The sequence below is a fragment of the Bombus bifarius genome, unplaced genomic scaffold, assembly GCF_011952205.1.
Source record: "Bombus bifarius isolate JDL3187 unplaced genomic scaffold, Bbif_JDL3187 scf7180000009275, whole genome shotgun sequence".
In the NCBI taxonomy this organism is placed as follows: domain Eukaryota; kingdom Metazoa; phylum Arthropoda; class Insecta; order Hymenoptera; family Apidae; genus Bombus; species Bombus bifarius.
Genome location: NW_022885009.1, coordinates 956,548 through 981,392, shown reverse-complemented (window position 1 = coordinate 981,392; position 24,845 = coordinate 956,548). Strand labels below are relative to the sequence as shown.

The 24,845-nt window shown below is 33.5% G+C and overlaps 2 protein-coding genes across 9 annotated transcripts in view; both read left to right on the top strand.

Annotated features, from left to right (window-relative positions):
* The window catches only part of LOC117214932 (guanine nucleotide-binding protein G(q) subunit alpha), a 65,359-nt gene extending 45,709 nt beyond the window's left edge, over nucleotides 1-19,650 (top strand). For 2 of the 8 annotated variants that reach the window (XM_033461293.1, XM_033461291.1), the window contains 7 exons: nucleotides 10,221-10,405; nucleotides 10,504-10,658; nucleotides 11,054-11,182; nucleotides 12,717-12,846; nucleotides 12,952-13,105; nucleotides 15,211-15,318; nucleotides 17,277-19,648. In XM_033461293.1, coding sequence (XP_033317184.1) covers nucleotides 10,221-10,405; nucleotides 10,504-10,658; nucleotides 11,054-11,182; nucleotides 12,717-12,846; nucleotides 12,952-13,105; nucleotides 15,211-15,318; nucleotides 17,277-17,359 — 944 coding nt within the window. In that variant the 3' untranslated portion in view covers nucleotides 17,360-19,648. Of the gene's footprint in view, nucleotides 1-10,220; nucleotides 10,406-10,503; nucleotides 10,659-11,053; nucleotides 11,183-11,753; nucleotides 11,883-12,716; nucleotides 12,847-12,951; nucleotides 13,106-14,159; nucleotides 14,268-15,210; nucleotides 15,319-15,676; nucleotides 16,958-17,276 lie in introns of those variants that run through there. The other 6 variants (XR_004488979.1, XM_033461297.1, XM_033461298.1 and 3 more) reach the window with 6 other exon arrangements.
* A 977-nt stretch (nucleotides 19,651-20,627) lies between these two features.
* The window catches only part of LOC117214944 (uridine phosphorylase 1), a 48,113-nt gene continuing 43,895 nt past the window's right edge, over nucleotides 20,628-24,845 (top strand). Inside the window, exon 1 of the mRNA XM_033461327.1 lies at nucleotides 20,628-20,853. Within this exon, the coding sequence (XP_033317218.1) occupies nucleotides 20,819-20,853 (35 nt within the window). The 5' untranslated portion in view covers nucleotides 20,628-20,818. The remainder of the gene's footprint in view (nucleotides 20,854-24,845) is intronic.

Below are 24,845 nucleotides of genomic sequence, written 5' to 3'. Positions count from 1 at the left end.
TTTGAGAGGCTAAATAAATACGTAATAAATACTGAAACATTGCCTCGAATATATTATTTTAACAAACGTTCGAAACAACGGGCAACGACGGGTTAAAATAAAAATAAAAACGCGTACTCAAACGTAGCGGCGGGTATCAGGAATTGTTTAAACGGAAGCAAAATAAAATATACACAAAATAAAAAAATAAAATACTCGGGGAAAAGAGGATAATCCGATAGGCAGAGAATTATCACGTCTATTTTTTTTTATCTCGGCGAACCAGCGTTTAATGTATACTAATCAACTTACGACGAGTTATATAACTTATGCACCTTACACCACATATATCATAGTATACATTTTAATTGCCTATAATTAGTCCAGGCATAGTATAGATAACATAAAAAGGAGCTGGGGAATATAACGTTGAATTTTTTAAGACGTTATGTATGATAATCGTATGTTAAACTGTTAAACCAACTGAATCTGTTGTATCAAGCATAGCGCACCTGACAATTTACCTATTAATCTCTTGTCCAAAAGAAGACATTCGTAATTGGTGATAACTTCTTGTTTAAATCTGCAGTTTGATCTGTAATTTAGATATTGATAATTGTCGTAAACAAGATATTTAGCGCTAATAATACAGTGGCTTAACGTGATCGTAATACAATGCAATAATAGTGTAAAATAAAATTAACAGATCAAAGATACGACCTATGGGTATGTACACGTTCAAATCGCGTGACGTTATAGAGGATTAAAGAAACCCATGGTTCTTATGGGCTGAATTTATAATTTAAGTGGTTGCGTACGAAACGATCCATTTGGGATACGTTTTGAACGTATAAAATTCTCAAGCTAACCGATCGGTGCTTTGTGTTCATTATTTTATTATAAAATGGTGGATTGTGCGTTAAAGCGAACCATAGGTCAACATTTTCTTACGTGAGCTTAAACTTGGACACATCGCTTGTGATATTAATATAGCTTTCGAAGAAGCTGCATTGGAAGAACGGACAACCTGACGTTGACGAATAATTTAGATCTGTACGAGCGTGAAAATTAAATTAAAATGTTACCAGGAAGAATGAACTAAAATTTGTAACTGCAACAGCTATAACGATAAATAAAATATATCGTCTTACTGGTCCTGAAAGTCTAATTACAAAATATTATTTTCAGCGAAATTACGAACGTTGAAAATTTTATTAGCCCAGCGATTAACGCTGCCATACTTGGATCTTGCTCTCATTTTTGCTAACAGAGCAAATGTCTTGTTCGACACAAAACTGCAACGAGGAATCACGCTCACTGTTTTCTTTTTCTTTCGTATTTTCTCCAAACTGAAGATTAACACTCTCCGTTGGCATCAACGTGTCCTCAAGTCCGTAAGCTAAACGTTAGTATTCGTGTCACGCGCAAATCGTCCATTTACGTAAAGTTCAAGAACATGAAATTTTTACGAAAGATCGCCGGCTGCTGGTTAAACTTACTAACAAATTTATGCACCAAAGCGTTAATATGAGAAAAACGAACGTAACTGTGCGCAGAGCATTTCATCAACAACAACGTAACTCTCCGTACGAGGCATTCACAGATCGACTTTCTCAAATTTACAAAATTTTCCACATTTTCTTACGTCCTTATCCTACATCCTCGATATAATCTCCTCGATTTTCTCCATTTTTTGTTTCCTACAATCATAGCTATACATCCGTACGGAAACACGGTAGCCCGCGTATCCCAAGGCAGGCCAGAAGTTGTCGCCAATAAGCGTGCTAACGATTCGAGTAGTTTAGCCGGGGTATGCGACGCCGATGAGATACAGGTGCCTAAATAAACCTCTTAAAACGGGGGGATGTCGTTCACACGATATTGTGCAAACTGACGCTGCCCTTGCTTGCGCGCGACAGTTAGGCGGCGACGAAGAAGGGCGTGTTGGTGAGAGCAGATCGCCTTTTCTCAGCGCGGCGCGGACAAAAGGCAGCGGCACTGCTGCCGCTACCGCCACGCTTGCTAAAGACTAAAGAGAACGCGAGAGAGCTGTTGGCCGGCCAATGCATTCGAAAGGGAGAGACGAGAGGAGATCCATACGCGGTGGCTGCATGATAGCACGCAGTAGTGCTGGCTGCTCGCCCGTTTTCATTCATGATTTTCGCGAGGGCGATGCTGGCGCCGTGCTCTGTGTGTACCACCTGCACATCTTCCTTTGTCGCCACCGCCGCCGCCGCCGCCGCCGCCGCCGTCGTCGCCGCCGTTAAGCCACCCCACCTTTTGCTCCGTTTCGTGCTCCGTGTTTGTTGCCGCCCCACCATGTTCAGGGACGTACACCGGCGCGCAAGTGTTATTGTTCTTTCCAAGGAGAACAACTAAGAGCCCTACAGCTAAAAGGTACAATTAGAATCGAGCGCGTGACCCCGCTCTGCGCCACTCTCCACTGTTTAATTCTCTTACAGCTGGATCGATTTCGGTTTTTCGGCTTTCTTTCCTACTTCCACTTTAGTTTTACTCTTCGGCCGCTTCCATTCTTTAGCACGTCGAATGCTACGGGGGTCACCGGTGACCGACGCTCTACTCGTCAGTGGCGCCGTGGGGGTCACCGGTGACCGGCGCGCCAAGATTAGTAGAAATATAATATAATTTGAAGGAATGTCAATAGTTATAAATTTTGCATTATTACCATCGTTACTACAATGGTGTGACGAAATGAATGCAGTATAAAACGTATAAAAGTAGTCTTATTTATACGTGAAATATGGACTTGTGATATTTCAACATTATGTGTATCGCGTAATAAACAATTCGTCATGACGCCACGGGCAATCCCTGTAAAACTAGCATGGCATTCAACGTGTTAAATGAAACAGATGCGTTAAGTGACGGTGGAAGCAAAGAAATTCGCCGTTTCCAGAGTCTTCTGCATCGCGTAGCTTGATGGTCAGCAGTGCACTACGTTATTATGTTATCTGAATATTGGAAACCGTACTTCAACATTAAAGTATGTAGTTCTAGCATTTATGTTTGGTGTCGCGTAGTATATCGCTTCTGTTTTTATTTTCCGAAGTGCAGAATCGATCAAAATTTCGTTCCCTTGCGTAGATATCCAGGGACGAAATCAGAAATTCGAAATGGAGTCATCGTGTGAAGATGAAGAAGATCAAAACGTGGCGTGTTTCGTACGTGACGATCAATTTTCGAACGACGCGAGGGCAGAAAATTGGGTTAGATGCAGCGCTTATTTCAGACGATGCTACGAGCTGCGCACATTTATATCGCAAACTAGAAAATTTGTATGTGATTTTTGTGCAGATCGTGAGATTTGTCTTATTTCATATTTCGTATCAACATATTTCCAGCGCGCAAAAAGCGAATAATATAAAGATTTTCTCACCAAAATTAAGGGGAACAAATTGGAAACTATACCATACAATTAGAATTTATATCGCAAACTAGAAAATTTGTATGTGATTTTTGTACAGATCGTGAGATTTGTCCTATTTCATATTTCATATAAACATATTTCCAGCGCACAAAAAGCGAATAATACAAACATTTCCTCACCAAAATTAAGGGGAACAAATTAGAAACTATACCATACAATTAGAATTTATATCGCAAACTAAACAATTTGTATGTGATTCTTGTACAAATCGTGAGATTTGTCTTATTTCATATTTTATATCAACATATTTCCAGCGCGCAAAAGGCGAATAATACAAACATTTTCTCACCAAAATTAAGGGGAACAAATTAGAAACTATACCATACAATTAGAATTTATATCGCAAACTAGAAAATTTGTATGTGATTTTTGTAGAAATCGTGAGATTTGTCTTATTTCATATTTCGTATAAACATATTTCCAGCGCGCAAAAAGCGAATAATAAAAACATTTTCTCACCAAAATTAAGGGGAACAAATTAGAAACTATACCATACAATTAGAATTTATATCGCAAACTAGAAAATTTGTATGTGATTTTTGTAGAAATCGTGAGATTTGTCTTATTTCATATTTCGTATAAACATATTTCCAGCGCGCAAAAAGCGAATAATACAAAGATTTTCTCACCAAAATTAAGGGGAACAATTAGAAACTATACCATACAATTAGAATTTATATCGCAAACTAAACAATTTGTATGTGATTCTTGTACAAATCGTGAGATTTGTCTTATTTCATATTTCGTATAAACATATTTCCAGCGCGCAAAAAGCGAATAATACAAACATTTTCTCACCAAAATTAAGGGGAACAAATTAGAAACTATACCATACAATTAGAATTTATATCGCAAACTAGAAAATTTGTATGTGATTTTTGTAGAAATCGTGAGATTTGTCTTATTTCATATTTCGTATCAACATATTTCCAGCGCGCAAAAAGCGAATAATACAAACATTTTCTCACCAAAATTAAGAGGAACAAATTGGAAACTATACCATACAATTAGAATTTATATCGCAAACTAAACAATTTGTATGTGATTTTTGTACAGATCGTGAGATTTGTCTTATTTCATATTTCGTATCAACATATTTTCAGCGCGCAAAAAGCGAATAATACAAACATTTTCTCACCAAAATTAAGGGGAACAAACTAGAAACACTTTCTTTTTAACAACTGAAAGACGCGTCCTTTTACACGTATATTTTTTACTCTGTCTGAATGAACTTGTATAAAACATCGATTACAGATCTTCGTTACTAAGCACTCAAGGCAATTATACAAATTTGTTCATACGAAGATATTGATTTTTCGATAAATGCTAAAATTGCTTTCGATAAATGCTTAGCATATTTCTAGACCCCATATGTCTGGTAAATCTGATCTGATAAATTTCAGCCTGTTTCACCCACTTTGTTCTGAACTGGATATGTGCTTTCTTCAATTCTTTGGATATTTTCAACCTTTTTCAATAATTGGTTCATCTAATTTCGTACCACTTTAGAATTGTGTGCTGTACCGTGAATGGTAGGTCAATAGGGTTCACACTACAAAGCAGCTTCTCTTTATAACAGAAATTTGTACGACAGTCTGGACTCTATTCATTCTTCTATTCTTTACTTTTCTTTCATCTTTCTCTACATCTTTCTTCGCTTGGGCCCCATGCTTTGCGAGTTCCTTACCAGCTACTTAGACGAACATTAACTGTTCACCAAATACAGACAGTGTCAGGTGGCAATATTGAGATGCACAGCAAGGACACTGAACGAAGCATTCTTTTAAATAGATTTTACATGCGTTTCATTTTCCCATATGTCAAATTTGTATAACATTGAATAACACGAAATTTATGTAGATGTTATATTTAATGCTATGTTGTGCGAATAGTATTTGCAATAGTATGCGCAGTAATCTTTGTAGCCATTGTACATGCACAGTGTCTTGCAACCGAGATGTTGAGAAACGACATTGATCAACACCAAGAAAGTGATGTTGCTAAACTACTTTTTTAAATCTTGCCTTAGACTTTGCTGTCATTTACGTTATCTTCTTGCAATGAATCAGCTTATGGAAACGAGTAATTTATTTCAAAAGGCAAACATTAGGCGTACACGTATGTAGCATAATTGCGAGGCTGATAAAGAGTTGAGTTGATCGGTTTGGCTTCCGAGAAGCTCATGGTTGATGATACAACCAGGTGAAAGATAATTTCACGTGGCAAAATAAATCCGAAACATAGTGTAAATATTTCCATACGTTTACCTAATGATCTAACACGATAAATACAAACATAAGCGAATATTGTAAGTTGAGATATAGTTCGGTGTACACGTAACAAGCACATGTAACGTACTTGTATTTACAGTCAAGTTGCTCGGGATCAGAGGCTGGTACGATCAGACTCTATGGTTACAAAAGGTTCTCTATAATTTAACGAAGAATTACAACTAAAGTTACAGTTCGCATCAATTTTTGTTATCAGGTAGAATTCCGTTACAATCTTCAGCATGAACGTGACTGCAGGAGTTTAAGAAACATCCAAGTTCCTCGTGGTCTTAGAAGACCTCGTGGTGGTTAAAATTGGTTTGATTAGGTCGATTTGAAAAATTGCTGTTTAGCATTTAGCTAATATCTGCGATAATAGCTGCAAGTCAAAGGTTAATATTTCGTCTTGCTCGAGTCGACTGGTTCAAATTATCCGAATGAAAAGCTACCAGCGATGATAAAGTAAAGAAACGTTTGCAGAAAGTTCGATGGCCAGCTTTCAGCTAACTTGGATAAAGAGCAAAGAGGTGTAAACGAACGGTTCGGCGGTTTATACAGGTGACAATCTGCAACGAGAATGACAAGGATAATTTCATGGATTATCAAATCGAACAGCTCACTTAAAGCACGGTTCGATTAAATGGCGAGCAACTCCTTGCGGAAAAAATTCATTTGCACACTTCCGAGCGTATGATCCGATAAGGGTCGAATTAATCGGCTTGCAACCTATTTAATGTCGGCGTTATTATTAGCAAGAAAGAGGAAAAGAAATGGTATATACTAGTTGCAACGGCTGATAGTGTTAGTTTATGAGCGAATTATTGCTCCATTATAGCAGCGGCTGCGAGATATCATAGCATCGACTATTTACAGCGGAATTGTGACTGGAAAGTTCGACTGAAATTCGTGTTAATTCGATTGCAGAGTCCTCGCTGAATTTCCGTTGGATTCTTCTCTCCTTCAAATTATTCCGCAACGATTTACGTGTAATTTTCTGTTCATTATCGATGTATTGGAAGGTGTTTATTATCATTAATAAGTAAATTCGAACAGTATATGACAGGCTGAAAATCATAACGATGTAAATGAAAATATTGAGAATTTTATCGTGTATTTCAGCTCTTAAAAGTATGGTGGTTTTACTTTTATAATTAAGTTAGTTATAACTTTATTCTCTGCCGCGATGCGTCTTTATGACCTGAAAAAATATAAATTTGTATAATGATAAACACAGAACGTTATTTTGTAATATTAAATAACGGTTTATTTACGTCACTATGATTTTTCGTTGTACATATATGAAGACTTTGCTTGAAACTTAAACCCCCCCCAAAAAAGGATAGCGCAAAGTAATTTTTATTCTTATAGTAGCCGTGCGCGAGTTTTGCAAATTCGTAGAAAAATCGTTGCAACAAGCGTGTAAAATTATTAGTTAAAAAAATTAATAACGAAACGTTTTAATTAAAATTTTAATAAAATCTCTGACTACGTTTTTGCTGTGTTAAAGAGAAATGCATATTCCGCAGACATAATTAACTGAAACTAGTAAACTCAACAGAAAATATGTTAAACTATAATATAATAAATTTCCAAAGTTCCAACTGCAATTATGACGTAAAAATATTTTACAAAAGTGATTCCGTAGGTTAATTTCTGATTGAATGTCCTAACGTAATTATCCACGGTGGCCGCAAAACCACACCATAGTATTTATTGTAGCATTTACATACTAATTAATTAGACCCGAGTAATATCCAAATAGACGCAGAGAGAAGAAGAAATTAGTACAATGGCGACCAGAAGAAAATTTATAAAACGAGAAGTATAAAAAGGAAATGTAAATTTACAAAACGACCGTTGCTAATCCGGTAAAAGATTGTCTCAATGCAAAAGTTACCGAAATTCATAATATACCAACATAAAACTTTAACGTTAAATTTCCTGTCATTTTTATACTCTATCGTATGGCCAAAACACAGACTGGACCTGACAGAAAAAGATACTGTTGAAAAATAAGGACATGAGCCGGTATTTTTATGAAATTTCACGTAATTCAAAGAATCGGATACGAAAGGATGCAGGGAAGAAGACAGACGATGGTACGTCCCTGGTGTTGGTGTCACTTCCCATTTCGGGTTGGCGGCTCGGTTTTTCGTCGTAGATGTTCGTATGCTTCCGTCGGCGATCCGGAAAAGCACGAGGCGCGCATCGGCCGCTGCGCGGAAATTGTCGAACGAGCGGTGGAGGTCGGCGGAGGTCGGCCAACTCGAACCACGCGGCGGTGTCGATTCGATTCTCGATACGCGTAGCTGTCGCTTGGAAAATCGTTGGGCCGGCTTTTGTCGTCCACGTGTTCTCACGGGAACTTTGGCCGTTTCTTGCTACGAACCGAGCAACGCGGATCATGCAAATGCAAGTATTAATATGCGACCCGCCGAGTAACTTACGCAACCGTTAATAACTCGTAATGTTTGTAGACAGCCGTACATCCGTATTCTATTAACGAGTGATAATGTAATACGATATTTGTCATTGGAACGGTTTGTACATAGAAGCAGGACGGCTCAATATTACCTATTTTTCAGTTGTTTCCCTTTCAGACACCAAGATACGAAGCAGAAATGAGTAACTGGATCGCTGTATTAATTATCGAATAGCGAGCACCAGCGCTTTGTTGCAATCGATACTTTCTCTCGTTCTTTGATCGCACAAGTATCGATGATATTTTCAAATTATTCGATTCTGCTTTAATGCAGTTTACGACGCACTATTTGACAAAGTGTGGCGGCGTATAATAATTGAGTTTACGTGTTTGATTGTTGAACGCTGCTTGTGTACGAGCACAAATATCGTCACTTAACACGCAGTACCGTGCTACTTGCTTTAATTGCTATTGGTAACCTATTGGTTAACGCCAAAATTCTTTGTTTATGCTTTTTACGCTCCTTTCGTTACATAACCTTAGATTTGCATTCGCAGAAAAAATTCGGCACGCATAACGATTTTAAAGCCTCGATTACATAAACATCGATATAAGTCGAATTAATCGGCTCGAAATCGTTGAGTAACGAGTGGCAAGTAGCTTCGACTGATACTTAATAAAAAATGGATACCTGAAAACGTCGTAAAAATATCCGAAGCTGGCCATAAGACATAAAAAAGAATATAAAAATCGTCTTAGAATGTTTACAAAAACGGTCGATGATTTGCTCGCTACGATTAAACCGAAAGTTAGGTAAAAGTCGACTTAGCTTAGAGAATTCGTATAATAATTAAGAGAAGGTCGACGCTGGAAATAGAACGTTATCTAATAACCATTTTTCTTTTTAGTTGAAGAAATAACAAAGAATGGCTAAGAGAATTCTAACCTCGCTTAAAACCCGAAGAAACGTTTCAAGTGTGCTGAATTTAGATAACTTGAACGAGACGAAACCCAGCCATGGAATTGGATCTAAAAATTAAAGTTACTTAATCTTAGTGTTTTGTTTTTATTTATATTCTGCACTCTACGTGATATAGGATTTTTTATTTAGATATAGAATACAAACGTTAAATATTCTGAAAGGAACATAGACCAAATGTAGTAAAACCTGCTCTGATTATTTATTACGGCATCAGTCGATGATCGACACCCTAAAATTTGAAAATACTTGACATAGGTGCTGCTATTTTTGATATAACTAAATAATTGCACTTTCGATTGAATTGCTACGCGGATACCAATAATATCGAATAATCCTGAAAGATGGATCTCTTTTTTGGAAATGTCTCAAATTAAAATGTCTTAAAAGTTTGTGATTGTAAGTGTTATATTTATCAGTTCGTAATTATTACAAGATGATATTTCTATAAATAGCCGTGGAAATAGGCGAATGAAATTTTTAACTGTGGTTCCTAATTATCTGGTTAACTTCCTAATTATCTGATGGAATCTATCTACTGATTTATTAAATTGATTCGTCAAATTGACCACAAAGATACATCACAGTACGTTGTTGGCTGTAAATATTAAGACACCTAATCGTTATACGTACATTTGCTGAAAAATGGCAAACTTTACCTTGCTTAGTGCCTTTAGTATTACGTACGACACGATAATTTGTAATAAAGTAACCAGAGAAAAGAACAAAAAACAGTAGAAAGCCATTTGTACAAAATAGCCAACGGTGTATTTACATTCTATCGAAGCTTATTTCTAGAAAAATGATTATTTTCTTAAGAAATAAATTGATTGCAATTACCGCTACAAAACAGCACTGGTACATCGCACGTTTCACAGACAGATTTCACACATACGTACTATCTGGTAACATTTGTTCCAGTAAATACACAGCTTTAGCCGATTTATCCTAATAATACGTAATGGCGAACGTAACGCACGCGATGGAACACCTTCGTTACGTATGAATGAAATTTATAAATTCATCGGTCGATTAAGCCGAATCGTGAAAGTACGAGTAACCCAGAAAAAGTCGATTACCTCGGCAACGTTCGCTCGTTAATGATTCACAAACTTGTTACAGGTACTGGTGAATCCGGCAAATCCACCTTCATTAAACAGATGAGAATCATCCACGGGTCTGGTTACTCGGACGATGACAAGAGGGGGTTCATTAAACTCGTGTACCAAAACATTTTCATGGCCATGCAGTCCATGATCCGGGCGATGGACCTCCTCAAGATCCAGTACGCCTCATCTGCGAATATAGTGAGTATTTTTATCGGTGACCCTGGGCTCCCTTCTCCCCGTGTTAATTATGGTAACCAAGTGCAACTGAAAAATGTGTTGTTTCCATGCGATCCTAGGAAAAAGCAGAACTCGTGCGAAGCGTGGACTTCGAGACAGTTACAACCTTTGAAAGTCCATACGTAGAAGCAATCAAAGATTTATGGGCGGATAGTGGTATCCAAGAGTGTTACGACCGCAGGCGAGAATATCAGCTCACAGACTCCGCTAAGTAGTAAGTACCGTCTGGACGTGTCTTTGCCATCTACTTGCCCCTGAGGAGAGCGTATCTTTTTTTCACCTCGTTCTACTCGACGTCATTGTTCGGTTAGCAGTCCCAACGTGTCAGCCCCTAAACGAGTCGAATACGCAGCCGCCAAGTACAGGCCTGTGTGAAACGTTAAACGCGTGTAACGTCTAAATATGAAGAATTCGTTGTAAAGAAATATTTGATGGAACGTTGAAGGTTTGCACCGACTGCTAGGTTTCTATTTAATAAGCGATCCATTTACTCATGTGAATGGTTTACTCGATATCTGGTTGATTCGATATTTGTTCGTTGAACGAGATTATAATATTTGGGAATGCCAGATGTTCCGTGTATCAGGTATTGAGAACATGATGTTTCAGTTACCTATTGGAGATAGATCGAGTCGCAGCAAGAGGCTACCTCCCAACAGAACAGGACATTCTTCGTGTGAGAGTGCCTACTACTGGTATAATTGAATATCCTTTTGACTTGGAAGAAATTCGATTTAGGTATGTCTCGCCATGCAAAGGAAGACGCTGCCTGTGCCTGTGATCTACTTACATTGGACTCTTTCTGCATCGTGGCTGCATGTATTGTGACTCACCGATTTCATTGTACATGGAATCCATCATTCGTTTCGTTTCTCCTTTCTCACTGGCGTGTCGCGAGTTCCATTGATACCTCCGGTTTTATGACGTGCCGTGGTGCTAAGTTCCCATGTACGAAATTTCGTCTCTCGCGACGACGAGAAAATTTCGTGCTCTGTATGCGGAGAGAAGACACAACGCAAGGTGTTCCTCTTCCAGCGGAGTATGGACGCACACGGTCTTCTCTCGATCAATCGTATTTATTTACAAGGAACATAATAGCTTTGCGGTGAACAATGTAAACTGTCCCACTGTCAGTTACTGTGTCATAAAACTGTAAGAATAAATCAATGAACTTTGCATTTGAGAGAATTCTTACAGGCTGGGGACAACGAGCATGTGTCAAATGTTTTGCGATATTCCTCTCCTCGTAATCACCTTTAATACATGCATGGGCATGCACTATCAGACTGTGGCTTCGTTTGTTTTGCAGTTATCTTAGTGACCTAGAACGTATCGAAAAGCCTGACTTCCTTCCTACCGAACAAGACATTCTTCGGGCTCGAGCTCCTACTACTGGCATTATAGAATATCCGTTTGATCTGGACTCCATCATATTTAGGTACTAACACACATTACTTGAACTTGACTATACGTTTAGAAGTATACTATACTAACTTAGTATCGTACTAACCTGGAGTAATGGATTAGTATCGAAATACCTGTGTGAGTTTTTTTTAATACGGGTAAACACTTTTATTTTATTCCTATCGTGTCATGTATTTTTTGTTTGTACATTATCGCAATACCATTTATTTATGTTAATCATTTTTTTTCTCTCTCGATCGTATATAGTTTCTTAAGTATTATCGCGATTTGTTGTAATGTAAATAATATTCTCTTATACGTAAGTTATCACAGTATGGAAATAGACTTTATAAGTTACAGAGGTAAAATAGAAGTAGCAGGTAATTAATAAGTTATCATTGATAATGTAACGTAATAATAGTAATATTTACTATTTGTACCTTAAAAAATTGACAAGGTGAGTGAACACGTAGATAACTTCTTATTAAAAAAAAAAACAGGATTATGTTATTTACTACATATTTTATAGCTGATTCTTCCTGTTTCGTTCTCCTTTCTTTTCTTTTTTTGTTTTTTTTCTCTTCAATTTTTATCCTCCGTTTGCTTTAAATAGCTCATTGTTTGCATGTTTTTCCATGAAATTTCTGTTCAGGAAATATCATTTTGTAAATATTACATTTGACATTTGACTAATGAATCGTACGAGTAATTTAAATTCTGAATGTGAAATTAGGAATTATTTACAAACTGCACTTAACAAATTGATAAATATCGGGTAACAGTTTGCGCTTTAGTTTGATTAATATTGTAGCAAATATTTAAGTCATAAGTGAAAAGATGAACAATATTACATAAGTATATTTTACAGGATGGTAGACGTTGGTGGACAGAGATCAGAAAGAAGGAAGTGGATCCACTGTTTCGAGAATGTCACTTCTATCATCTTTTTAGTAGCTTTAAGTGAATATGATCAAATTTTGTTTGAATCGGAAAATGAGGTAAATACTATTACAATATTTCTTTCTCTTATTTTTTAGTTTACCCATATAAATCATATCATTAATTGAATCATATCATTCTAACTTGTTATTACCATTTTCCAGAATCGAATGGAAGAAAGTAAGGCTTTGTTCAAAACAATTATTACATATCCTTGGTTTCAACAGTCTTCTGTTATTCTGTTCCTAAACAAGAAAGATCTGCTCGAGGAGAAGATTATGTACTCTCATCTTGTTGACTATTTTCCTGAATATAATGGTAGGTACATAACACTAATATTTACTTTTGGAAATTATACTGTATAACAACATTCACAACATTAAACTTATTAATGTTTGTGAATCTTTAGATTGATACGTATAACATCGTATGTAATATACTAGATGTTTACTATTGTTCATTATGTGTGAACGAAAATCTACCAGTTGATTCGAGATGTGATTTTACATAGAATGTTCTCATACAAACACATAATAAAATTCAATAAGTTATTAATAAAGATTGATAATCTTTGTTAATTTTAATATACTCGGTTTAGAATGAATTTTTTCTTCAGAAATGATTATGTTTCTTTATTCTATCCAGGAAGATGAATTAATTTTTTAAAACACAGCAGACAATTCCATTATTGAACATTGCAAATAGATTTTTAATTTTTATATTTCTAGTTAATGTAATTATTCCAACATTATACATAGGTATTTGATTTTTCATCCATTTTTATTAAATCTTTATAATTCGTTACTAGTGATTTGGAAATACTTTTCATACGGTATTTTATCCTTAATAAATAGAAAAATAAATTGAATTACCATGTTTTAAAATATATCGCAGAGAACTTAAACTTTCGCAAATAAAATAGAAAAGGAAATAATTTCTAAACTATTAATTCAGTAGGGTATAGATAGGTTCGAACTTGGTGAAAATTCTTTAATAACATTTCGAATCAATTGAAAAAAATATTTTTTACTCGTACTGATACTTCTCGTATAAGTTATATATTTATTTCCCCTAAAATATTTAGTAAATTTATATCTTTCCCTTTCTTATAAATTATTCAGTCAATATTGTGTTTCTATTAAAAATTTTATTTATATTTATTAAAATTAATAAAATTGACTCTTTATCTCTTAAAGTAATATAGAAGTTATAATATCATAATATTATTAAGTATATCATAAAATGTGAAATATGAAACACCTTCGGATGAATTGTCAATACGTTCAGAGAATCAGGCTTAGAATTATTTCGCATTGCTCTGGAACATACTATTCAGTTTATTATTAGTAAGTGAACAAGTTGTATGGTATAGGCCCTAAACAACAAGATGTACCAGCAAGGGAATTCATCTTAAAGGTGTATCTCAGTACGAATCCTGATCCTGACCGCATGTGCTACTCTCACTTCACGTGTGCGACAGGTCTGTTTAAATATAACACATCATGGCAGAAATTGTAGATGTTTTGTAGAGAATTTTCTAAATTGAGCCAGTAACTATACATCATAAAGTTGTAACTGTATCCTTAAAGCTTAACCCTTTCTGTATTATAGAACAGCTATTTTCTGTATTTCGACATTACCTTTCATTCATTTTATCAATAATAAGTGATACAACTTTTCCATAAAACCATACCAGAACAACTTACATACATAAATAGAGATTTTAGCTTTACTTTAGGGAAATTTATTTACTTTACAATTGATTTCAAAGCATTTTGACATAAACATTCCTTAGAACTTCCCAGGCGTATCTAATTAGATCTAATTTAAATAATCTAATTAAAATGTGTTATATTTTCTTAATCTGATAAAATGAAAACATATATTAAACTTACATAAGAGATTTGTATTTGACTGATAATAGCTTTAAAAGGTTTCTTTGAGAGTTAATAGAACTAATTGAATAATTTGTCCTTCAGTATTTATTGGATTTGGATATAAACTTTATTGATTTAGTAAACCAGATAAAGTGGATTTGATAATAGTTTCAACATTCAAAAAAAAATGTTTTTTTCTCCATGAAAACATAATTTTTACCTTCTGTATCTAATTTTCTCTTTAATCTTTACATATCATTTTAATGTATATTAGTTTATATATTGTAGTAAAATAATTGATATTAATTTTAGTTTTCTGTTATTATTATATTTTTGTGTTCTAAAAGTATTTTATTATAGGTAGTATAAGTCTTGTAATTTTATGTTATTAATATTAATTAATATTTGAATTGGTTTCAATCAGATTTTAAAATAATATCCCACTGATATTACATAATTAAATTGGGAGAAAAAAGATAGTATGTGCTTGAATAAATATAAATAGAAGTAATTGTCAATTCGTATGCTTGCTTATATATTTCACAGGCCCACAAAGAGATGCCATACCTGCTAGAGAATTCATTTTACAGATGTTTGTCGAATTGAATCCAGATATTGAGAAGATTATATATTCACACTTTACGTGTGCCACAGGTAGGCTGTTAGTAATTGATGCTAATGTGCATTTGTTTTTGCTTCTTAACATTATGTATGTTGTGTAAGATAATTTGCATGTTGCCTATATTCTACAGCAGGTGCGTAATTCTTATCTTAATGGTTATTTACTTCAGGAAAATCAATCTATTTTATAGTGTCAAAAACTAATACTATTGTGCAATTTAATTTTAAAAACTTCTTAATTACCTATTTTTTGAATGTTTATTAATCATCATAGTTAATAATCTAATCATACTATTGGATTGATTTTCTGTCTGATTTGTTGTTTTAAATTGATATTAACATTAAAATGTGGTTTATTATTGCATGCTGCGCTTATGGGATTATTCATCAGACACGGAAAACATTAAGCTTGTATTTTGTGCCGTTAAAGATACAATTATGCAAACTGCACTTAAAGAATTTAATCTTGCCTAAAGGACAATTTTTGCATTTACATATGATCTTTAATGTGTTTCTTTTATTGCGAATATATACAGATTTTTTACAAAATGACTATTAATCTTTAGTCATGTGTTGGAAAGTCAGATGTAATAATAGAGTAACATATTCTGTGTGCAAAATTTTGAGACTGCCAATCTGTTCCCTGCATAATATTGTTCACGCATAAATTATTTCAACAATAATAATCAATAATAATCAATTGTTACTGAAGTGAAATGCAGTGAAACATAGTAAAAAAAATATTTGGTTTATTAGTATTACAGATTGAGTAAAGTAGTTTTTTTCAGTAATACCATATTATTTCACTAGTAAAAGAAAGTACTTTTATTTAATTAACGAAATTCAAAACAGTTATCATAAGATATAATATATTTTAATCGTGCAGAATACCATATAACAGAACTTAGATTAGTATGATCAATTTCATAACTGGTTTTAATTTTAATTCATAAGTGCTAAACTTACAAGGTCATTGGAAGGAATACTATGCTCTGCACAAAGTTTTAATGCATGGGTTATACAAACCATATTTATTTGCACATACTGTTTGATCATAATGTAATAATTTCTTAAGTTTCTAAATTTAGTTAAACAAATTTATTTTATTTTAAAAAATGCTACTAAAGAATGTTATGCATTCTTTCAATAACAGGTTTCTGTAATTCATTTAACAAAGCACAGTTAAATGTGTAAAACAATAACGCACTGCTGAAAATAATTAAAGGATGATATACCACTCATTTTGATCTTTATACCTACTTTTTGTGTCTGTACATTTTTGTTTAATTATTATCTTAAAGTCAATTCTTATCACAGAATCATACGAGTAACATTTCAGTATATCAAGCCTGGAAGATTTCTTTACTTCTATTTGCTTGATCGATGTAACAGAATACTTTGTAAGAGCAGTCCCCTAATTGTTTCAAGCAGTGTATATTTCACGTTTGTGGGAGTGTGGAACATACTTTGTTCTTCAATGGCATGTGATAACTATTGCATTACATATATAGCTTTATTTTCTATTATATATACTTTTATAAAATTTCTGCAATTAATTGTAACTTCTCTAATTTGTTATGTTCAATTGTCAGTGATAAGGATTATAGAGATTGTTATAAATTTATGTGCTTCAGTTATTTAATTTAAATATATCATTCTGCAATATAATTAATTTCTTTAATGATTCCTATAATATAAATTATATCATATATGTGTCAGTGTTTTTGTGAATTTTTATACATAGAAGATAAAAATTGCATGTTGCATGTGTATGAACTTCAAATTTATTCTCACCCTTCACTTAAGGGTAAGTTGATTTTTCATATACTGTTGTATTACTATTCAATGAAAGATATTAATTACTCAAAGTTTCAACGTTTCTAAACGATTTTTAATGGTCACTAATGCTTTTTGCTTAATTAACTGATTAACTACATTATTGTTGTTCAAGTTCATAAATTATAAATGTTTACACTTGTTTTCTCTTACAGATACAGAAAACATCAGATTTGTATTTGCAGCAGTGAAAGACACCATTCTGCAGTTAAACTTAAAAGAATATAATTTGGTTTAGATGGCAATACACAAAATTCAGGATGGACTCAAGAATTTTTCTTATACCCTGACCAAGGTATCAGTGTGAACTCTGTTAAGTTAGAAATGGGAAAGACGAAAAAGGCAGAAAATGAACAGTAATTTGTGGTGCCATCAGCGTACTGTCGCTGCTCCATTACAAGTGTACCAACTATTGATTAGTAAAATTTATAACGGAGGTAACAGCGATGAACAAATATGGACCTAAATCTGAGCGTTATACGTTCTTTCCTAACCTTCTCACTGTCAATACCAACAAATTGATTTAGTTTCGTACTCTATTTGTTGAATTTATTACCTTTTTATAGATTAGTTTAGTCAATCATGCCTGGCTGACTGCGTAATCGTCTAATTTTTATATAATAATACCACGAGCAACACATCAATAAACGTATAAGATAGAGTGCAGCCATGCCATAAAATGTCTGTCCAAGTGTTCATCTCAAATCAAGAGATCTCAGCAAGAAACTGAAGAGAAGAAGGACAAATGCTTTTTAATCACAAGTAGTCGGTGACACAAGTGAGAGCAATTTTAGTGCCATTTACTAGTGTGGTGTTTTTATTGCAGTCCTTTCTTAGATGCAAAAAGCCAAAGTGTTTTTTTATCTGTGCCAGAAGCAAGTCAAAGTTCTTTCTGCATGTGACTCAAATTCATAATTCATCGTATAAATATTGTTATATATAATATATAAAATGAAACATAGGTTAGCATTGAAGAAAGCAACATAAAACCAACAAGAAGGAAACTTTACCACCCTTCAATATTAAGAAATTATTAGAAAACATCTGTTTGATGTGATTTTAGGTAATTTAGGAGGTGAAAGGTTGCAGATTCTTCTGCTGTCTTTTTTCTCCGTAGGCTGTGTAAAAAACGTGAGGGCTGCGATCTCATACCATACAGTTATAAGTCTGCAATTTACGAACGACGTAAAAGTCTTAATTACAACACTGGTTTTCCTTTCATCCGGCCCTCGCTTATTAACACAGCATCGCGCATCTAGGGACATGGTTTAAGAACGTATGGCCCTAGTTCGCATTGTATCCAGATTACAGTGTATGTATGTATGAACTGCTCACTGCCTGCGCTCGCTCATGCTGGCTAGCGCGCTGCCCACTGCTTGTATTCTCTAATGGTTCAATTAACTGCTGTTTGTGCCACCTTTTGATGTTCTGCCGAAAGAATATTTGTATAAAGGTGATAGAAACTGCTTTGCACAAACCTAGAGAGTACTTGCACAATAAACTTTACGGTGTTGGTCAAATCAGTGAATTAGGGTATGACGTCTGGACACATATATCCTGAATGTCTAACCCTGATACAGCTAACACCTCACGCACACTGGGCAGCGTATGTCATACCCACTTTGGTTGAAACACTGAGTTTATATGAAAGAAAAAATATATAAATACATTGAATAAAATATAATATTAAGAGATAATAACAAATAATATTGAATAATAATAATAATATTAGTAATAATAATATTAATATAATAATATTAATAATAATAATATTAATAATAATATAATATTAATAATACTGCTTGGTTTTCAGTGAGAGTGTGTGATTAAAGAGAGTGAGGGAGAAGAAATAAATGTGTATTCAAAGTGAGACAAATGGTAGTAAGAATGAAAGAAAGAGAGAAATGGATGGAGGGAGCAGAGGAGGATGAGAGTCAGAAAAAGGAAGACAGAAAGGGAGAGAGCGGTGAAAGAGAGAGAGAGAGAGAGAGAGAGAGCGAGAGAGGAAGAGAGAGAGAGAGAAAGAAAGAGAGAGAGAGAGAAAGGGAGAAAGAATGGGAGTGAGAGAATGAATTTAGATGTATGATATGTATGCAGAATGCATGAAACATTTTAACAAAAGATAAAAATTGATTGAGACGAACAGGCTTTCTTTCGCCTGATTCAAGAATGTGCGAGTGGCGCGCAAATTTGTGGCTATAGTTCATTTGTAAATCATTTTTTGTCAAAAGTATACATTTTTCTGAAAGCATAATATGTTGAGTATTCTTTCTGTGTGTATAAAATGTAAACACCTACCACGCCCAAAATGAAATCAATGTTTCTAACTTATTTATAATAAATAATATACATTAATGATAAAAATAAACGCAGTTTGTGACAGTAATATCGATGCATGATACCGCATTTACCTCGTATATTTACCTGAAAATATAGTGATCCTTGAGTAAAATAATAATCCCTGATCCTGTTTATATGGAAAAAGTGTTTAATTATGTACCCTAATAAAGAAGTTATATTTAAAGTTTATTAAGTTATATTTTGTTTTCGTTATGTAAGAGCTGTTACCGTTTATTAAAAAAAATATATTTTCGTTCAAGAATGTACTGTGAAATTCTTATTACCGCTTTTTACATAATCTTATTATAATACATAACAATCAAATCGAATAGAAATTTTATTCATTTTATTTATTATAAATTACTATACCACTTCTTATTTAAGGAATTATTTCAACGAATTTAATTTAATTAACGAATTTAATTAAATTTAGACGAAAAGAAGTAGTAGTTATTCGCGTTTCTAATTATTTGAATCTATTAAACTGGTTAACGATAATTCCTTTAATTATTCACTGATTTGAATAGTTAATTTTGCTATTTAAAAAGTAGATAACATTTTACATATCAAATAATAAGTAATGTATAATAGCATCTTTATTTTGAAAGTTCAAAAATTACCATTTTATTAATGTAACGATATTTTTATAAGAAAAAGAGATAAAATTTTATAACATAATGTTCTAATCTCTATATCTGTGTAAGAAGTGATTAACAAGCACATTTTATGCAGCATTTTAACTATATGCTATATATGTTCTACATGTTACATAAATTTTGTTTAAAGTACGTGATATAATCAAATCATCTTCGTACATAAACAGAATGGTAGTATATTAGTAAACTGCAGATTTATAGGAAATTCACAATTGCTAAAATCCACATAATATGCAAAAATATAAAAATATAAGTGCAAAATATCCAAAGTATAATAGTTATTATAATATCCAGTGGATGTAATAGATTTCTACTTAGACTTCGTTTATTTAACTAGCGTTATAAAAGTACGCATGTGCATGAAAATCCGCAGTTTATATATTAGCCGTGAGTTATTAGGGATTTGTAATTGGCGCACAAAAATGTAGCCGTACTACGTGCGCCAATGAGAAAGCGGGCCGCCTAGCGGCGCATTTTCAAACATCACGTCATTCTCTTAAGGCGAAAATGTCACACTGTGAAAAGGATGTTGATGCGGTGAGGAGAAAGAGCGCGCGCGCAACGTGTACGACAGCGTTATCATCTCTGCAAGTATAGTCCTGCGGAGGATCATCGAAAGGACTACACCCCTACAGTAAATTGAGTTGAACTTTGTTCTTCGAGTCGACACCTACAGTGAATAAAGTCACGCAAGTGAAAAGATGAGTCTTCTACTAGAAGAGGAGGAAATTGACGAGTGAGTGTTTCTGTGGCTTGCAATTATATTTTCTACGTTTAAGTTTCGACTCTTATGAGACGAGAGTTACCTCCCTTTTGGTTAAGCTTGTAATAAGGGGCTTGGCAGCGTCTGTAACTCATTTTATGAAATAAGAAGCTTTTCTCGCGTAAATGTTTATATCTCGACAGTTGTTAAGGACAGGTTGTCCAAAGTTAAGTAGTTTGCGCGATTGTGTACTCATTACATTTCTTTCGAAACTTTATGAGATCGTTGTATGAGCTACAAGTGTACGAGGGTCCATGTGATTTTAGAAATCCAATTTTTCTTTGTACATTAATTTATGAACATGCATATCACATGTAACCTACTTAACAATTAATCGTGTCTCTACTCGTGATGTCTGCATTTCATTAACGTTTGAAATATAAAATATATTATCCCAATAATAAAAATGAATAAAAGGGAGGGCAAATTTAAAACCGTTAGTTGATTACATGGAATTATGGGAGTAATGAGATTCTGATACTTGTTAAATTTTTTGGGGTTCTTTTTTGCATAGAAATATTACGTTTTTATAAATTTTCTTGATTTCACAAATAGCCTGCTCACATTTATGATATTTATAATAGACTTAATATTTATTAGGAAATAAGAATGAATTCGTAATATAAAAAAATATTAGAAAGGTTAGTTTCTTGGAGAAGTATTATTGAATTAAATTCAAATTCGAAGATATTAAACACATATAACATAGATAAAGGTCATGTGAAATAATTCGATACATAAAATAAATACGGTTTTAGAAGAAATATTGCTCCGTAGAGCTGACGCATTAATAAACAACTTAATTTAAATACGAAAATTAAAGCACATAGAAAACGAAATATATATTGGTTATTAGTTGTATATATTTAACTATTCCCGAAAACGAATTAAGATGGAAATAATCGAAAGATGTAAATTGGATTTGACATTTACTTTAGCTATCACTGGTCAGCAACGAAGTGGACGATCGATGTGATAGGCTTAACCATGTATTGTGTGTCATGCGTATATCATTTCTTTTTTGTCCTCAAACTAATCAGCCGTGTGCTCGTTCAAATGGGAACGTCAAAGTTATTTAGGACACCCTAATTAATTAATTTGATTAAAATTAATGTGATTAAATAATTCGGACGTATTAAGGCCTCGATCGATTCACCTTGAATTTCATGGCATATACTTTCCATTATTGGAGTACCAAATGAGAGCATTTGGTGCATAACCCTGATTAGGTTGAACACGAATGCTTTAATACTTTTAACGATAAGCGTAACTTTTTCCATTGGTGCTTTTTAGTAGAATATATGTAATCTTTATGTAGGTGTAAATTTTGGCATTTATCGGATAGATTCTGCGTGTCGCTTATCATTGATAAGAAGACAGGATTTTAATTAAAAAATAATTATATTTTAATCGATAAAAGTGTATATCGCCTTAATTGTGTATTGTAGATTGTATAAATGTTTTGCATTGTATCGTCAACTATGAGTATGGTAAATTCTAATTAAAATTGTTCCTTCTTTTTCTGCTGCGTTTTGCTAAATTACAGAGAAGTTTAATTAAATAACTTATGGCACGGTAGTCACGTATTATTAAAACGCGTAATGTTCTCGATAGAACAAATTAAATCTTTAAACGTGGTTTAATTCTAAATGCAAAATAAGTTTATTAAAATAGAAATTTTTACATTTCTTTCTTCTTCTTGCTCTCCCTTTAACTGTTGAATTTTATTTTTGATTTCTCGCATTACAGCTGTAAGACACATACCTTACAAATATTTTAAAATTATTTACAACTACATTTTAGGAATATGTACTCTATAAAAGGTTGTAGGAAATCGACTCTTTTATCTCTAACACGTTATTTTGTTAAATACGTTATTTGAGATTATTATTTGCATTTTAATTAACCAAATAGGGTACTTATTTCTTAGATAACGTTATTTATATCTGTCCATTGATAATATAAATACGAACAAGGACGTCGACTCTCACTTTCTTCTTTAAAAATCTTAAACAAAATCTTAAGCGTAGACGATTACCTAACATTATCAGAACAGAGAGAATTTTTAAACATATTCTTCTATTACAGGTAAATTAGCAGAAAAATTAATTTGTAAATAAAACTACCTTTATTTACTACGTTATTATAAATAAATCATTTAACCTGCGGGTTTTAGTTCACATAGAGAAGAGTTTGAAAAATTTTGTAAACAGGAACTTCTCGAAACTTTTAATTAATATCAGTTATGTATGCATGGCAACACGAGACTACTAAGTTAGTGGTACTAACAACAGCGCACTATTTACTTCCAGAGTTTCTGCATGATACGTTCAAAAGTTATGTGATAATTTTAAAGTTAATTCGTTTTTAGCGTACCTTTTATCAAATTAGAATCGCACGGTATCGACGCCCGAATACGACCAATTATTCTAATATTAGATCATTGCGTAATAAATGTCTCTTTTCGACGAGGCTCCTGTTTCAGTCATTTTTCAATTATAAAATATCGGACACTTCTTTCTACTTATACAGGGTGGTTGGTAACTGGTGGTACAAGCGGAAAGGGGGTGATTCTACGCGAAAAAAGAAGTCGAAAATATAGAATACAAATTTTTTTTTTTTTTTAATTTTTCCATAGAGACAACGATCTACAGTGAGATGCGTTATAACGAGACGCGAAGTGCACGCGTACCGAGCGAAGATTCGAAGTCGATTTTCTCGAAAACAAAGCCTCAAACGAAAAATTGTTATTCTATATTTTCGACTTCTTTTTTCGCGTAGAATCACCCCCTTTCCGCTTGTACCACCAGTTACAACCACCCTGTATATCATTCTATTTCGATAGCTGTAGTCTATACTTCTTCTGTTCATTGATTTCACAATCATTTTAACGTTATTTGTGTTTTATTTTTCTTTTTTAAGTCCAAGGTATGGAAACGCGACTTTCGAACCATTTTTATCTATTAATATGCAAAAAATAGATCTATACACTTGCACACAGCAACTTTGGAATACTGGAAACATTAGATTTTCGTGAAACTGAAATTAACTAACTCGTACGGCGACAAAAAACGTAACAATTCCAGTGGACGTTAGTCCGATTTTCATTGCAAGAATTCTCATTGTAAAACAATTCGTGCTTACTGATTGCCTTTTATCTCGAAATTAACATTTACATTGCGACAGTTTAACAGATTATAATCTTTGCCCCATCTATGTTCGATCTTTTTGCACTTTGACTAATTTATCGCATCCTCGATCCACGTGTACGATTAAAATGAAATCCGATATTAACGTGAAATTAACGTGAAGATTATTTAAGATATACGTCGTTGTATTTCTTAATTCTAACACGAAAAGGTTCGACAATATTGCTTTGCTAATCAACTCCGTGAGATTTATTTCACGATAGAACAATAAACCATCCTTTAATATACCGACTCGTTGCAGCATTATTTCGTTCATATTGGCGAACTGGCAGAAAGTTTCGATTACGTTCAGTTGATTAAATTTTGGCGGAAATTAGAATTTTCTATGCTTAAGGTTCCTTAAAATATCTACGTAATTAAATTATTTAAACTATAATTATTTTATTTTTTAATATTATTTAAATTAAATATTAATTATTTAAATTACAAATTAATTAAATTATTGAAATTATTTAAACTATGTACGAAGATTAAATGTTGACACTCTTAAGAAAATTACTTCTTTTTCGTGTTTTTATTTATCGTGCTTTTGTATCTCTTTTTTACTCTTCTATATAATATGCGTTTTCTTTTGTTTCTTGAAATATTCACGGAACATTTTTCGCATGCAATATCCGTGATACTTGCGCGATATTTAATCTTAACAATAACGTTTCACCGTTCATAAATATCATCTACGTAACTTCCTTGGTTTTTTCCTGACCTCTCCTAACTTGGATAATTTTCCAGTTTGTTATTCTGTTCCTCGCTTTTGAT